The following is a 16,107-nucleotide window of genomic DNA, read 5'->3' as shown; positions in this document are numbered from 1 at the left end:
GGTTGGCGGAGGCCTGATCACAGAGCGCTGGGAAACCACTGAAAATAATTGTTTTAAATTGTGGTAAAATATAGATAACATACAATTTACCAGCGGAACGATCTTTAAGGGCCCATTCGTGTTCTGCAAACATCACCACCACCCCGCGCCAGAACTCTGTCACTGTCCCCATCTGAAACCTGGTACCCATTAAACACTACCTCTCCACGCCCCACTTCCCCAGCCTTTGAAGGGTTTTAGACAAGGAGATCATGCAACCTGTTTGGCATTCTGAGATGAAGGAAAATGAATGAAAGAAGATGGGAGGAAAATGGCAAGTGAATCCCCGCAGGCACAAGTAGGAGCAGGAAGAGATGGTTTGCGCAAGGGGTGGAGAAGGAGGAAAGGAGATTTGAGAAGCAATGCAGGCAGGGATGAAGGGAACCGGTGATGGAGGTACTCACAGCTGACCTGGGAGCCCAGCTTGTGCTCCCAGACGGCATGCAGCTGCTGGTACTCCTGCTGCGCCAGCTCCAGGCGCTGCTGCTTCACCTGGTAGATCTCCTTCTGCGCACTCAGGGCCTCCTGGGCCACCACCAGGTAATCTTTCAGCATGTGCTCCTGCTCCCGCCGCCATTGCACCCGGGGGTCCTCGATCTGAGTGGTTTCTGGAACAGACCCCAGAGACTCTAGGTCAGCACCTCACAGTTATCTGTTGGGTTGGTGGCCTATAGAATCCACTACCAGAAAACAGAAAGCATAATGAATAGAAAACCACAATAAATGTGAATGGGTTAAACTTACAACAGAGACTCTTTGTTTCGATGAAGCAAACAAACACAAAAATAAACCGGGAGCGATTTCCAAACCCAAAGTCAACCTGTCTGAGAACAGGTAACTGCTCTTAGGAATTCACATGCTAATAGGTGCTGTCCTCTGATTATCTACCAATCTGTTCATATATACATGTCTGTACATACAAATTTATTTTTAATGCAACATGGCTCCACGTCATACATATTGCCCATCCTTCCTAGTAGGTGCATAAAGATTAACGCCAATTTTTTACTTTTTTTTTCAGTTGTATTATTGTTTTTATTTTTTACTTACCTCAATCGTTTAAATGACAGCATAGTATTCCATGGAGTGGGATTAGGGTTATTTACAGTAGGGTATTAGTGGCTCCCGAAACTACTATTGGAAAACATTTAGATTGTTTTCAATTCTTTTGCTACCGCAATTGACGCTTCAGTGGGGATTCTTAAAAACATACTTCTGTGAACGTGTTTATTAATTGTGTCGGACAGATCTCTTAGAAGAGAAACTGCTGGGTTGGAGGGTAACCACATTTAAAATTTTAACAGTACCAAATTACCTTCCAAAAGGTTGTACAATTTTTATTCTCACAAGCAGCCTATGAGAGTGCCTTTTCCCCAGATTCTCAGCTAAATTGCTTTTAAAAAAAGCTGGTGCTTTATCCAGTAAGTCTGAGTGCCAGCAGCACGTCAGAACCAGCCAAGGAGCATCAAACAACAAAGACACAGAAAGGCCCCAACCCTGTCCCAGAACACTCAGAGCAGGTCCTGGATTCAATACCATCTCATTATCCTTCTGAAGAGATGCCATAGGGACTTAACTTATTTATATCATTAGCCTACGGTGAAACTGGTTTCGTTATATGCACCTTGTTTCACATCATTTAATCACCAATTAAAACCATCTAATCATGGCGAATATCAACGGTGGGAACACTGGCATACGACATAATGAAAATAGGTTATAATTTGGAAAGAGTTATCTACATTTGCTGTTTCCAGTTCCGCCCCTCCACTTCCTTTCAGACCTTAGTCAGACTTTTGCCCCCAGTTCTTGCTCAAGGCTGCGCTCCAGTCAGGGTCAACAGGGTCACCTGGGTTGCTACATCTATCTAGTGGGTCAAGTCTAAGTCCTCTTTGCAGTTGACCTGTCAGAAGCATCTGGCAGAGCTGACAACCCCCTCCCCCTTGATATGTTTCCATCGTGTGGCTGCCGAGACCCTTGGGTGGTCCTCCCTCCTTTTGGATCACTGCTCAGAATCACTTGTTTTCCTCTTCTTGGTATCCCCTTACTGTCTAAGGACCCCAAGACTCATCCCTCTGTCTTCTTCAGTCTTATCTCTTTGGGAACCTAACCCAGCTTCGTGTCTTCAAATACTATCTACGTGCCAACAACTCCCATGCACGTATCTTCAGCCCGGATCTCTTTCCAAACTCCAGATTCCTATATCAAGCTGACCAGCACCATCTTTTGCCCAAAAGAACCCCTGTTCCTCCTTCCTAAACCCACTCCTCCTCTCGTTTTCTTCCTTCCACTGATGGCACCTCCATCGGGCCAGTTGCTCCAGCCCAATGAGGGTCACCCGTTCCTCCTTCTTTCACATCCCAGATGCAACCTATCAGAAAACCCCGGTGGCTCCATCTTCAGAATACATCCAGCATCTGGCCACGTCTCACCACCCCCACCCACTGCAATGGCCCTGGTCCGGGACACTGTCCTCTGTCACCTGGATAGCGCAATGGTCTCTCACAGTCTCCCTGCTGCTGTCCTTACCCATTCAGTCTATGGGTCACACAGCAGCCAGAGTGACCCTTCTGAGCCATAAAGCAGAACATGCCACTCATCTGCTTGGAACTCTCAATGGCTCCCACCTCCCGCAGGATAAAAGCCGGGAGAGTGAGGCGGATGGACCACTGCCCCGTCTCTCTGTGGTCTGATGCCCTTCTCCCTTTCCCTCACTCATCCTATCTGCACACCGGCCTCCTCGCCACCCCCCGAGGAGGCTAAATGTGATCTCACCTTAGTTTTTGCTCTCCCTCTCCTTTCTATGTGAAATGCTCCTTCATCTCCAAGTCTTAGCTCACATCTCAGTTCTGCAACAAGTCCTCCCTCTGTCCTTGCCGAGCCTCCCTCAGACACACCCAGCGCCCATTAGCCCCCCGCACTATTTTCTCTTTTCCCCCATAACATTTGTAATTGTCTCGTATACTCCGTACTCCAGTTATTTATTGTGTATATTTTCTCTTTGGCCAAAAGGAAAGCTCTATATGGGCAAGGATCATTGCCATGTACTCCTCTGTATCCCGGCTCCCAGAACAGGGCCTGAAACATCGCAGGTGGTAAACAAATACTTGCTGAATGAATGCATGCTGGACGGTGAGTTTAATTTGTAGTTCAATTCTAATGTGTCTATAACTCTTAAGAGAGTAATCTCGGTCAATGAACCACACACACACACACACACACACACACACACACACACACAAGACTGGTCCGTGTCCACGGCTCTGAATGCTTGGGCCTCTATGGTCATGTTCATGCCACATCTGTATCACTGGCTCCATCCACAGAGGGGGTGCCCTCCAGCCAATGTGAGTGCCTTCACACCAAAGAAAACCAGTAGCCTGACAGCTGGAAAAACTACCAGAGAGAAGTCTTCCTATTCTGGCCCCATAGACCCCCATGCCTCCACACACCCACCTCCTTTCTGCCGCCATTCCTTCAAGAATAAACTCCGCCACTGCCTGCTACTCCTTCCTTCCTTCCTTCCGTTTCCCCTGTTTCCCAGGAGCACCTTAGAATCTCACTGCTGCCATCGGGTTTTAATGAGGGGGATGCACTCAGCAATTAGGACCAGGAAAGGACTGATTAAAGTTCCGGTACATCAGCGTTTAACCCGGCACACCACGCAGCCCCCCCGCCCCCCCGGCATTAACCTCATTCCCCATACACATCCAATTAGGCGTATTTACTTCTCATTATCCAGTATGCAATCATGAGTGCTAATAAAAAGCTCTGCTACCCCCAACAATGCAATTAATGCCATTAGCCGTCTCTCACAAACTCTTCTGCACTTTGGTGCCAGCGAAGGTCCGGTCATTCATCCACTTAGCCATGCATTCATGCACGTATGCCCTTTTCTATTTAGCAAAGGTCAAGTGCACACCTACTATGTGCCTTGTCAGGCAAAGGCCTGGGAATAGATGAATTAGACGCTCTCTGCTCTAGAAGAACTTGCAACAATAGCTAAACAGTTGTACCACAGAGTGTTAAGGGGCACAACAAAGGTATGGCCAGGTGCTACTGAAACCCAGAGGAGGAAGCGGGTGGAGAAGCACACCTCTGCTCCCCAGTACCGGTTCAAATCCCGGCTCTGCCATGTTTTAGCACTGAATGTCCAGTGGTCAATTACTACCTATAAGTCTCACCTTATAAGATGAGGATGATCATCCTAACACCCCAAAGCGTACGTTGGGAGGATTAAATGAGATGATGCTTGGCTAGTGCCCAGCCCAGCACACCGCACAGAGGGTATGCTCAGTAAACGGGCTGGGATTTGATGCCCTGTTCTCAGCCTCAGGCTTTGCCAGGCACATCCCATTCCACTGCGTTCTCCTTCTCCCTGAAAGGATTGAAGAAACCCTCCAGTTCAACCCCCTTTCCTCACACGAACAAATGAGGCAGCAAATTTCAGAGAATAGGAAGAGTCTTGGCCAAGACGGTGCACAACAGGTGAGGCCCAAGTACACAGAACTCTCCCTGGCTGGGGGACCATAACCTGGGTTCCTCTACCTGTCAGACAACATGCATGTCCCTTTCTCATGTCCCCCTACTCCTCCATCGTAGTCCTGGAGACAGACACTAGGAATCTTCACTCTGGACCAGGATACTTGGGTCACAGATATAAAGTGAGGATGGGCTGACTCATGTGATGGGCTAGAGACACACACTCACACCAATCCACTCTGGACACATATGTGTGCACATAGCTGGGACTTGCTGGGGCTCTGGTTGCTCCAGAATGACCGGGCAATGACAATAACACTCTACCTTCATGGGGTGGGGTGGGAGAGGTCTATATACACATAAATTGATAAATGTAAAAAAGAACACATGTATATACACACATAAATACATGACTGGGAAACTTCTGGAATGATACATATGAAATTATTAGCAGTGACTGCCTCTGCAAAATTGGGGAGATGGATGGTAAGGGGGGCAGTTTCAGGTTCTATGCAAAACCCTTCTAAACTGTTATTTTATATGAGCATACATTATCTATCTATATCGACACTGACATCTCTGTCTAGCTCTATATAAAACAAAATACAATCTGGCTTCAAGAACCTCTTCCAGACTTGGGGGGGTGAGCGTGGAGGTGGAGGAACAGGGAGAGGGGATGGGGAAGGGAGGGCAGCCGGGAACTTACGCGTGTTATGGTCTATGAAGTAGTCTCCAACCTGTGGGTCGTACGCCTCTTCCCATCCCAGAGGCAGCTCATCACTGATGCAGTCGGCAAAGGTGAGTGGCTTGGTGTACCTGGCGAGGCAGAGGAGAGACAGACGCCGTCAGCTTGCAGTCCCCACGTCCCTGCCCCTCACTGCTGCTCCTGGCCTCCTTGCTCCTGACACCAGATCTGTCCCTGTTGTCCTGGGAAGATGAACACATGGATGGAGGCAGGGATTCCATGTGCTAGTCCCAACTTTGTCACTAACTAGGGAGAAAACTGAGCAGGCCACCTTCCTTCTCTGGGCCTGTTTCTGCATCTCTAACGGAAGGGGTTGCAGGAAAGGGCTCGAAGGTCAAGGCTTGCTCCTGGACTTGGACTCCAGCCTCCTCTGGATTCTCCAGCTGTAACTCCCTGGCCCGGCCCACCTTACCCCAAGTCTTCCTCCCAGCTCTATCGCACGTAGTCATGCCCACCTCCCCTCCGGAAAGCCGGCTTACTGCAGCCGTTAGAAGAGCAGATGCTCCAGCCCTGTGAGTCTGGCCAAGAGCAGTATTTCTCTGCCTATTGAGCTGGGGCCCATGCCTGCACCCACTGCTGCCCTTCCCTAGGCAATCCAGGCCAAACTGTAGCAATAACCACCTTCCTGGCCCCGTTCTGCGGGCAGCGAAGTGGCAGGAATCACCCAATCGTATGGTTAAGTCAGGCAGACAAACAAAATCACCCAACTAAACGAACAAAGGCTTGTCAAGCCCGGAAAACACCACAAACCACCGGTCAAGTATTTTAGCCAGAGTGCCAGACATGTAATAGGTACCCAAGTCAGCCCAAGGGGCCCCTCCAGACAGCTCCCTGGTTTCTCCCCACTGCTGCCTCTGCCTAAAATACATCTTATCTTCTCCCTCTGCCGTCTGCTCCCAACCCACTCCCAGTTCCAGATTCCCCGAGACTGTGCTTCATCATTCTTCATACAGACTGGCAAACTGAGGTTCAACAGGACGGGAAGAAAGATGACTGGGATGAACTTCCCACAGGAACATACCCTCTCTCTTACCTTCTCAAATTCACTCCAAATAAAACTTAAAGCAAAATATATTGGGGGGTGGGGGTGGGGTGGGAGGGAGGTAGTGCAAGAGACCCTGGTGGAGAGACCTGGTGTGTTCATGAGCACTGCACACCCCGGGTCTGGGAAGCTATACATATACCTACTGACTGAAGGCATGGTTAGCTCACAGGTTTGTTAGTAAGTAATAAGAATTACTTCCATTATCTGTGTGAATCTAGCAACTTAACTTCTCTGAGCCTCAGTGTTTTTAATCTGTCAAGTGGGGATAACAGTAACTCTCCAGGTTTGTCCCTTAGCTTAAATAAGGTCAAGTTTATAAGATCATTCAGTTCAGATGCTGGAGCAAAGGAATGCTCAAAAAACATTAGTTAGTATATTTATTTCTGTTTCCCTAAAAAGGAAACTGAGGCTAAGACAGACTAAATAATATTCTCAATGTTGAAGATAAAAAGTGGGATCTCAAGCCAGACTGTGCCCTGCAGTGAGCTAAAAGGTTCTCTTGAAAGCTGACGTCTTCAATGCATCTCCTGAGCCCTGAGGAAAACCACATATTACTGCCTTGGAGGAAAAGGAGGAAAAACATGGAGAAGAATCGCAGGTGATGGGACCTTTCCTCGGCTAAGAATGCTCTTCGCGCAGACATCTGGGCCAGTCTGGATCCAGTTTCTGCAGAGCTGTCTGCAGCCCAGCCCTCCCCCACCCGACACTCTGCCCAGATTTCAGCAACAAAAGGCCACTTCCAGCAGTGCCGCCCCGACTCAGACTTCTCTAAGTGTTTGTTCCTTCTTCCTTATGGAGAGTGAAGACCAGTGACAGGAGCCAAAGCTCACCCAACATCATTTCACCCCACAGTCTTTGAAAGGGAGGAACATCGGCACACGGGCATCACAGCCCACTCCACCGAGTTCCTCTACCCTGAGGACAGGCAAGCTGGGAGGCAGAAGGGACGCTCCAGGTGGCCCCCGTCAGACCTCTCCCTTCTAGCTCATTCCTCGCCCTGCCCTCTGCCAGCCTGGCTCTGGAGATAGGAGTGTTATGCATGCAGTTTGCAACCCAGAAAACCACGAAGATCTGTCCCTTCCCGACAGCTTCCCTGAATCGGAGTGAGGATGATCGCCTTTCAAGATTCCTCCCAGGGGATTAATGAAATGGCTTTATCAGTGGTGTATCTGAGCAAGAGAATCCTCTGTCCCCTGACAATGAGTGCTCCATAAACATCTGTGGAATGGATGAATGCTGTCATGTACATACAGGGACGAAGAATATCAATGCGTTCTCTATTACGTGTAACAACGTGTTCTGTATTTTTGCTAACATGGAAGGGTGCTCTCAATTTACTATGAGAAAGACAACATTGTTGAAGGAGAGGACCAACAGGATGCTGTTATGTATAATATTTTGCCCAAAAGTGTGTGTGTGTGTGTGTGTGCTCGCGTACGTGTGAGTAGAAGAAAAATTGGGAAGATAGACATTAAAAGGTTATCTCAGTACAGGGATTTTAATGTAATTTAAACTTTTTCTTCTTTATCCTTTTTTTATACTAATCTTTCTGCAATGTTCACATATTGATCGTAATTAACATATTTAATAATGGCTAAATATAGGTGTCACATTTCCTCTCTGAATCGTAGGCATTCTTATTCCATTTTACAAATAAGAAATCATGGTGCCCTGGCTGGTGTGGCTCAGTGGATTGAGTGACAGCCTGTGAACCAAAGCGTTGCCAGTTCGAGTCCCAGTCAGGGCAAATGCCTGGGTTATAGGCCAGGTCCCCATGAGAGGCAACCACACATTGATGTTTCTCTCTCTCTCTTTCTCCCTCCCTTCCTCTCTCTCTGAAAATAAATTTTTTAAATATACTTTTAAAAATTAAAAAAAGAAGAAGAAGAAGAAAGCAAGCATGTGCAACATCACGGAGAGGGTCAACCCCAGAAGTATAACCTGAGGCCCCACCGCGTGACTCCTCAATCTGAGCTTTGCTAACAAAAATTAACGAAACCCCGTGAGTCTCAGAACCATCTGGAACACAGAGTAAGCTACATCAGAGATACAGATGGACCCCAGGGAAGTGTGAAGCAGGCACAGGCCATGGGGGGCTCTAGCATATTCGCACCTCCGGCTGCCTAGGCCTTCGTACGAAACATGCACACATGTGGCCCACCCATGGCCGCTTAATGAAAAGGCAACTACATGCTTCAATGTCATCAAAGTCATCAACATGCATGTGACATGAGGACGGGGGGAGGCAGAACTGAAACACCAGAAATGCATCACTTTTCCAGAAAAACATGAACTCCATGGGCCGTTCCGGCCTTTGCGACAGAAATAAACGCCAGCTACCAGCATCCGTGATGCGACCGGCGTGTGACAGGGGCGGGGCCCGGAGATGCCGATTCCAAGTTGCGGCGAATGCAGACGTTTGTGCCTCCTAGGGATAAAACAGTAAACACAGGGGACCCAAAGCTAGGAGAGGGCACAAGGAGAAAGGAAGGCTTTGGTTTGATATTCAGGGTTCCCTTCAGAGCGAATGTTGGGGGGAAGCCAGTGGGCTGATACCCTCATTTCCCAGAGCTCTTCCATGGGAAAGAGAAAAGCTTCAATTGGAAGACTATGCAAACGTACAAGAGGTCTGGACAGCAAGAATCTCTCTGGAACAGGTGCCAAGAGGGAGATGAATTATTCAGTGTGCAGACGTGTCATTCAGAGAATCAGGATGAAGAGAAGTGTTTTTAGCTGCACCAGGATTTAAACACACACGTAGGCACACGTGCACATATGCCTCTTCCTGCCAGAGAGGAACTGTTTGAACCAGTGTCCCCTTGGGAAACTGTGGGTACGTCTCTGGTCTGCAACGTTTCCCCTGGGCCAGGTGCCAAGAATGTGAGCTGGGAAGAGACGCCAGCTTTCAGATGTGGCCAAGACGTGGGGGGCTTGCCTGGGACACCCAGCCCCCACTCTCCGATGAAGCGATTCACCCCCATTTCAGCCCGGTGCAGCCCCAGGTTCTAGCCTCCGTGCCCTGGGCTGCTGAAAACCCCAACCTGAAACCAAGTGACCCAAATGCTGGACGGGAGGGAGGGAGGAAAGAAAGAAAGGGCACCACGCCAGAACTAGTTCTGCCTCATCTTAATTACAAATCTCTGAAGGAACACAAACATTCCAGACTGTTTCACAACAGGCCCTCCTGGAAAAAGGGCCCGGATGTGTCGCCTTGGATACAGGTAGGTTCTGTCAGATCACTGCCACGAAGCTCATGGGCACACCTGTCCCGCCTCCCCGCTCCACGTGGCTTTCCTATGGGCGGTGGGGGAGGGCCCGGGAGGAGCACAGTGCCAGGGCCGGCGGACATTCGGTATTCAGACAGCGCATCTTTTCTAAGGAGGCGGCTCAGAGAAGGAGCGGAAAGGCTTTTGCCAAGTCTAACACTGGGAGGTGATCTCTGGGGACAGAAGAACGCATAACGCATCTTTCATGTTCCTGGTGCTTCCCAAGCAATCCTAACCGTTGCCACAGTCACCTCTTTATGGTGTCCAGCAGGATGCTGGCCCACGACCCGGCCCTCTCCACGGGCCAGCTGGGAGGGACAACTTTCTAAAGGTCTTTCCATACTCCGTGCCAAGAACTGTCCAAACTTTCAGCCGAACCTCGCCACCCAGCCGACAGGCCGGTTCTTCCCGCCCAGGGGCGTTTCACATGCATAGTTCCCATAGCTTAGATTTCACTGCCCTGATCCCATGCCTTCGGCTCCCGCCTGCGCACGGCCCCACTTCTGAGCAGCCCCTTCAACTTTCGCACCTTGGAGGCTAGGGCAGGCAGGAAGGAAGTGCAGCAGATGAAGCTCTCCTTCCCTTAGTTCAGTTCTGTTCAAACACCTTCATTCGCTGTCACAATATGAGGATGATAAACATAACCATCTCAAGGTGGCTCGGATGGCTGAGCACAGGAAACACAGATGAACTTCACTAATAAAGGCCAGGTGCCGAGGGGACAAGGCGGGGCCCAGCCCTTACACTGTGGTCGGGGGGACACGCTAGCCAGGATATGAACTGACAGGAGCGTTTCAGTGACGCACGTGATTCAGACCAGAATGGGATCAGTGTAACAGGGTGGGCGGTCATCGGAAGGGAGCCTTGGGGAGACGTGATCTTTGAGAGGAGACCAGATAGATGGTGGGAGATAAGGGAAGGCATGAAGGCTTTGGGGGTGGGACCTTAAAGAAAAATGCATGGCATACCTTTGTTATGAGGGACGGGCAGAGGCAGAGAGGGGCAGAAGCTGGGCTTTTAGGGCCCTGGGGTCTCTTGTAAGGACTTCAAGCACCACCCCTGTGCCCGGCGGCAGAAGGAGCCTCACCCTCCATTCTCTTTTCTCCCCCGTTTCAATTAATCCTCAAGCAGCAAGAATTCACTGTCTGGACACAACAGCTCAGCCCCATGCCAGGCACAGTGATGACTCAGACGTTTAAATAATCCTTGTTTCTGCCTTCAGGAGCGGGGGGTCTGGCCAGGTAGCCAAGGCTTACACCCTGAAAGCAGGCACTGACCCGTCCACATGACCTCCAGTGACAGTATACATGGCAGAGACACTATCTGAGACTGGGCCACGGAAAATTAGAGGATGCAAGGAAAGCTAACAGGGTGTTGGGTTAGGCACCCACACAAAAGGCCGAAGACTTGGGAGAAGACAGAGACAGAGGCAACAAGATGGAGTTGGAGGAGGCTGGGAAAAAAGGGAACAGTTGGCTGCCGTCACCATTAATGGGGAGACGGGGCAGATGCTACTACCCGTGAAGCTCAGCGATCAGTGAAACTGGACTGAAACCCACGATCCGCCCCTTGCACAACTGTGGGTGTGTTATGTAACCTCCTTAGGAGGAGTTTCCCTCTCTGTGAAACTGAAAAGTGCCAATCTCAGAAGGGTGTAGTGGGGATTACACGAGATAACCCACATAAAGTGCTGAGCATAGGGCCTGGCACGGAATAGCCCTCAGTCAAACGTGGGCTGTTAATAACATGACCTGTTGAGGCTGTGCCCCGTGAGAATCAGGCCACCTTCCACCTCTAAGGGCTGGGAAGTTAGCTATCGTCCTATCTCCAACATCACCACCATCATCCCCACCACCACCACCACCATCATCATTATCAACACGACCATCCCCACCCCCATTATCATCATCACCACCATCACCACCATTATCATCATCATCACGACCACGACCACCACCACCACCACCACCACCACCACCACCACCATTATCATCATCATGACCACGACCACCACCACCACCACCACCACCACCATCATCATCATCATCATCACCACCACCACCACCACCATTATCATCATCATCACGACCACGACCACCACCACCCCCATTATCATCATCACCACCATCACCACCATTATCATCATCATCACGACCACGACCACCACCACCATTATCATCATCATCACGACCACGACCACCACCACCCCCATTATCATCATCACCACCATCACCACCATCACCACCATTATCATCATCATCACGACCACGACCACCACCACCACCACCACCATCATCATCATCATCATCATCACCACCACCACCACCACCACCACCACCACCACCATCATTCTTCGGCCCAAGTGATACCCAGTGGTGGTGGTGAAGCCTCACTGGCTCTAGACCAGCGGTTCTCACCCTGTGGGTCACGACCCCTTTGGGTGTCGAACGACCCTTTCACAGGGGTCGCCTAAGACCATCGGAAAACACATATATAATTACATATTGTTTTTGTGATTAATCACTATGCTTTAATTGTATTCAATTTGTAACAATGAAAATACATCCTGCATATCAGATATTTACATTACGATTCATAACAGTAGCAAAATTATAGTTACGAAGTAGCAGCGAAAATAATGTTATGGTTGGGGGTCACCACAACGTGAGGAACTGTATGAAAGGGCCGCGGCATCAGGAAGGTTGAGAACCACTGCTCTAGAGTCAGCTGCCCGGGTCCCAGCGCCAGCTGTGTCACTTCCCTGCTCTGTCCTCTTGGGCAGGAACCCTAACCTGCCTGAAGCTGCTTCTTTGTTCGCAAGATGCTTCATCTGCGCGGAGCGGCAACCTGGCTAACATGAGCGGCGCTGAGCCCAAGGTGCCCAGCGCTCAGCCAACACTGCCTGCCATTACGAGTTAGGTGTTACAGCCCTGTTTTCACGGGGGGCCAACTGAACCAACGTTAGTTGTCCAGGCGGAGAGCCTGGAAACCTGGCACTGTTCCCCAGCCTCCTTTCCTGGAGAAGCCAGGTCTGCTCACCATCTCTCTTTTGGGGAATTAAATCAGCGAAGTTAGGAAATGGCCGCTGGAGTGGACTTAGCTCTCAAAATGCACTTTCTGAAGGAGGTGTTTACACCAGGAACTTCCAAGTTCTCTTTTTCTGAAAAATTCTCCTCTCTCTCCCTCTACTCTCAAAATAATTGTTTTAACATTCTGGTTTTTTGATCCCCCAGATCTTGCTTTGCTCCTCTGGTTGGGCTGGTTTATCCAGAAACTTTCCTGGTCTAGTCACTCCCATTCCTGAAATTCTTTTATGGGCAAAAGAAGACAAGGGAGAGAGCTGGAGGGAAGGGAGGTTCCAGACTGCTCACCCTGTCCCCTTCTCTTCAAACTGGGACCCCATGAACCAGTGGCTCACTTCCCCTTGCTTCATCTTGTCTTCACCTGCCCCCAATGAGTTCTTGGGATCTCACACCTGAGCCCTGGGCCTGTCCCCTTCCTCTGCTCCTCCTCCAGCTCACTGTCCCCACGGTGGATCTATGCTGCTGTTCCTCTCTGTCGATCACTCACTGGGGTTTGAGGTTGTAGCTCTGTGAACCGTATCACGGATTAGTGTGGGTGAGGCCAACTGGCTACGGGAGGGCCAAAGTCAGCCAAGAGGCAGCACTGAGCGGTGGTTAAGAGCACAGGGCTAGGGAGCCACACTCCCTGGGTTTGAATCCAGGCTCTGCCACTTTTGAGCTGTGTGACCTCAGATTAAGGTACTTACACTCTATGTGGCTCTGTTTTTAATTTGCAAAACGAGAAGAAATAATCCACATATTGAGCACTCACTATGCGCCAGGAACGATTCTGAGCACTTTATAGATATGAATGCACTTGGCCGTCATAGCAACCCGTCCAGGTTGGTACCATTCAGACCAACCTCACAGCGGCCTCTGAAGAGTAAATGAGGTCATTCCTGAAACAACCCTTCGGTACACAATGTGACCGCAATAAATGTGAGACAATTTGTTATTATTGTTTTCATTGCTACGCAAATGAGGCACCGGATGCAGGGATATTAAAGAATGTTAAAATCGAAAGGGATATCTAGAATCTAATTCCTTTGTTTCATTGCGGAGAGACCTGACGCACAGAGATAAAAACTTGTCTAGAGCCACCCAAGGACAGTGGCAGGGCTGAGACTAAAACCTGGACACCAACTGCAGGCCTGCATCACACTCATGACACCTAGAGCTCCGGTCAACCTGGTGCTTAGTTAGGATCCATTTGAAATACAGTGAATTTCTGAAGAGCCTCCAAGAAATAGTTATTGCTAGTATTTTCTGAGTTATGCAATAGTTATGTCTTTGTTAGACTGGAAGGATAATTATCACCGGGGGAGAAGCTGCAGGAAGCTATGACGCTTCCATTCATGGAGAGAAAAGGTTCGAAGACAAGGTTCTTCACTTTGCTCCTTGGACGGTCACTTCCCCTGAGCCTAACAGCAGAACAGAGCGCCTGGTTTCTGCGTCTGCCCCTCACCCAGCTCCACCTCAGCGTCGCCCTCATCCCCGAAGTGGGAGTTAGGCTACCGAAGTTCCGTGCCCAACAGAACCAAATGGGACTCCCAGTTCTCCCTCTTCTGAGCGGGGTAATCTCCGAGCATGCCTTCCCCAGCTCTCAGCCTCAGCTGCCCCAAAGGTATAAAGCAGTCAAGAAAACACATCTGCCTCTCAAGGTTCTCACAGTGATTAAATGAGCTGGTACATGGGAATGTCTCCACAGAGCACTGGGCACACGCCCGGGTGTGTGTGAAGCTCCTCCTTTCTGGGTTCAGGAGCCGGAGGGCATTCAACCCCCAGCTTCACCCCTTCAAGCCCCAGGTCCTCTCAGGCACTGGGCTGTCTGGGAGCATCCAGCTCCCACGCTTTCCTGGAATTTGGCCACTGCTCTGTTTCTTGAGCTCTGACCCTTACCCCAGCCACGCAGCCCGAGAAGCTGCTCCTTCTAGCAACGGAACTGGCTGCAAAGGCTGCTCCAGGCTTGTGCCTCACCAACGGCCTGTCCATGGCACCAGAATTCAGATGGAGCACTGGGAGGGGGTCTGAAGCCTGACACTGCCACCAGGTCCGGCCATGCCCTTGGTCAAGGCCCACACCCTCTCCGGGCTTCCCACCTGCAAAACGAGGCAGCTGGAATATAACATCTCTAAGGCCCCCCCTTGCAGTGTTAACCTTCAGAAGTCTACTCTCTGGCTTGCCTGTCCCAAAGGGGCATCGCGAGATGGCAAAGAAACAATAATTAAAACATCTTTCACTGAAGGCCAGTTAAGTACCAGGCACGGTGGGACCATCTGCTCTCCATGAAGGAAGTCATTTCCAGATACTACCACCCTCGTTTAACCAACAAGGGAACTGATGCTTCATAGTAATAGCAATAATAACCGATAATAAAGGCGCCATTTCGTTCAGTGTTTACACAGTACCTGGCCCCATTCCCAGGGTCCCTTCCGTAGACTCTTACAACAATTCTAAGCCACATCTTTGTAACTAGATTTTAACATCTCTGAGATGTCCCAGCTCAGATGTTACCACTGCCTGTGTGTGCGCAGACATCAAAGGTGTCACTGGTATGAAATCACAGAGACAAGAGTGCAGCCCTTTTAACCCCTAGGAACCAAATGGCTGTGGGGAAGGGTGGCGGAGGCAGTGACCAGACACGTTCCGCAACATTCCCAAAGCAGGAGTGCAAAGTAGGCTAACTCCTGCTAATTGCCACTCTGGCTCCAGGGCCCGGCCCCCAAGCTTTGAATTCCTCTGGTCCTCATCAGAAGGAAGGCAGCATCACCAACGCTCTTGAGAGCACCAAGGACAATATCAAAAACGCGGACATCAATAATTTGTGACACCAAAGAATTAGATTCCGAATAGGAAAATGTTTTGGTGACAGTGGAGCTTTGTTTTATTTATGCTTTTTTTTTGGTCTGTATATAAGCAATATATGAGTTAAGTTTGAAGGATTTATGTCCATGAGTAAGAAATACACATTCTAATTCTAGTAACTTAAACACACTGGGTCATCATTTAGTTGGTAGCCCTTTTCCTTTCCTTGCGGCACATAAAATAATGGGGCTTCTTAAAATCAATGTCATGTTGATTGTAATGTCACCGAGCTGGACACAAACCAAATGTCCATTAATAGCTGGACAAACGCAGTACAGTCATGTGCCGCTTAACGACAGGGATACATGCTAAGACATGCATCGCCGGGCGATTTCATTGTTGGGTGGACACCACAGGGCACTTACACAAACCTAGATGGCCTAGCCTACTCCACACCTAGGCTACATGCTCTATAGCCTACTGCTCTGAGGCTACACACCTGCAGAGCATAACAAAGCAATACGAGATTTAAATAAAGCCCATGAAAAACGGATGCAATCCAGAGACCCGGCAAACACAAGACGTATAAGGCGGCTGCTGGCAGAACATGGCATGTTTTGTAGCAAACTTTTGTTTTCTTAAGTAGAAAGAGTATACTCTAAA

General features: G+C 49.5%; 1 protein-coding gene across 1 annotated transcript in view; it reads right to left on the bottom strand.

The window, feature by feature from the left end:
• Window positions 1-16,107, bottom strand: part of WWC1 (WW and C2 domain containing 1) — a 117,712-nt gene that overhangs the window by 49,651 nt on the left and 51,954 nt on the right. Inside the window, exons 2-3 of the mRNA XM_090288555.1 lie at window positions 5,228-5,337; window positions 444-647 (exon numbers count right to left, since the gene is read on the bottom strand). Of these exons, the coding sequence (XP_090144681.1) occupies window positions 444-647; window positions 5,228-5,337 (314 nt within the window). The remainder of the gene's footprint in view (window positions 1-443; window positions 648-5,227; window positions 5,338-16,107) is intronic.

The sequence above is a fragment of the Furipterus horrens genome, unplaced genomic scaffold (genome assembly GCF_987537825.1).
Source record: "Furipterus horrens unplaced genomic scaffold, mFurHor1.1.pri manual_scaffold_10, whole genome shotgun sequence".
Taxonomy (NCBI): Eukaryota; Metazoa; Chordata; class Mammalia; order Chiroptera; family Furipteridae; genus Furipterus; species Furipterus horrens.
This window is presented reverse-complemented; position numbering and strand designations above follow the sequence as displayed.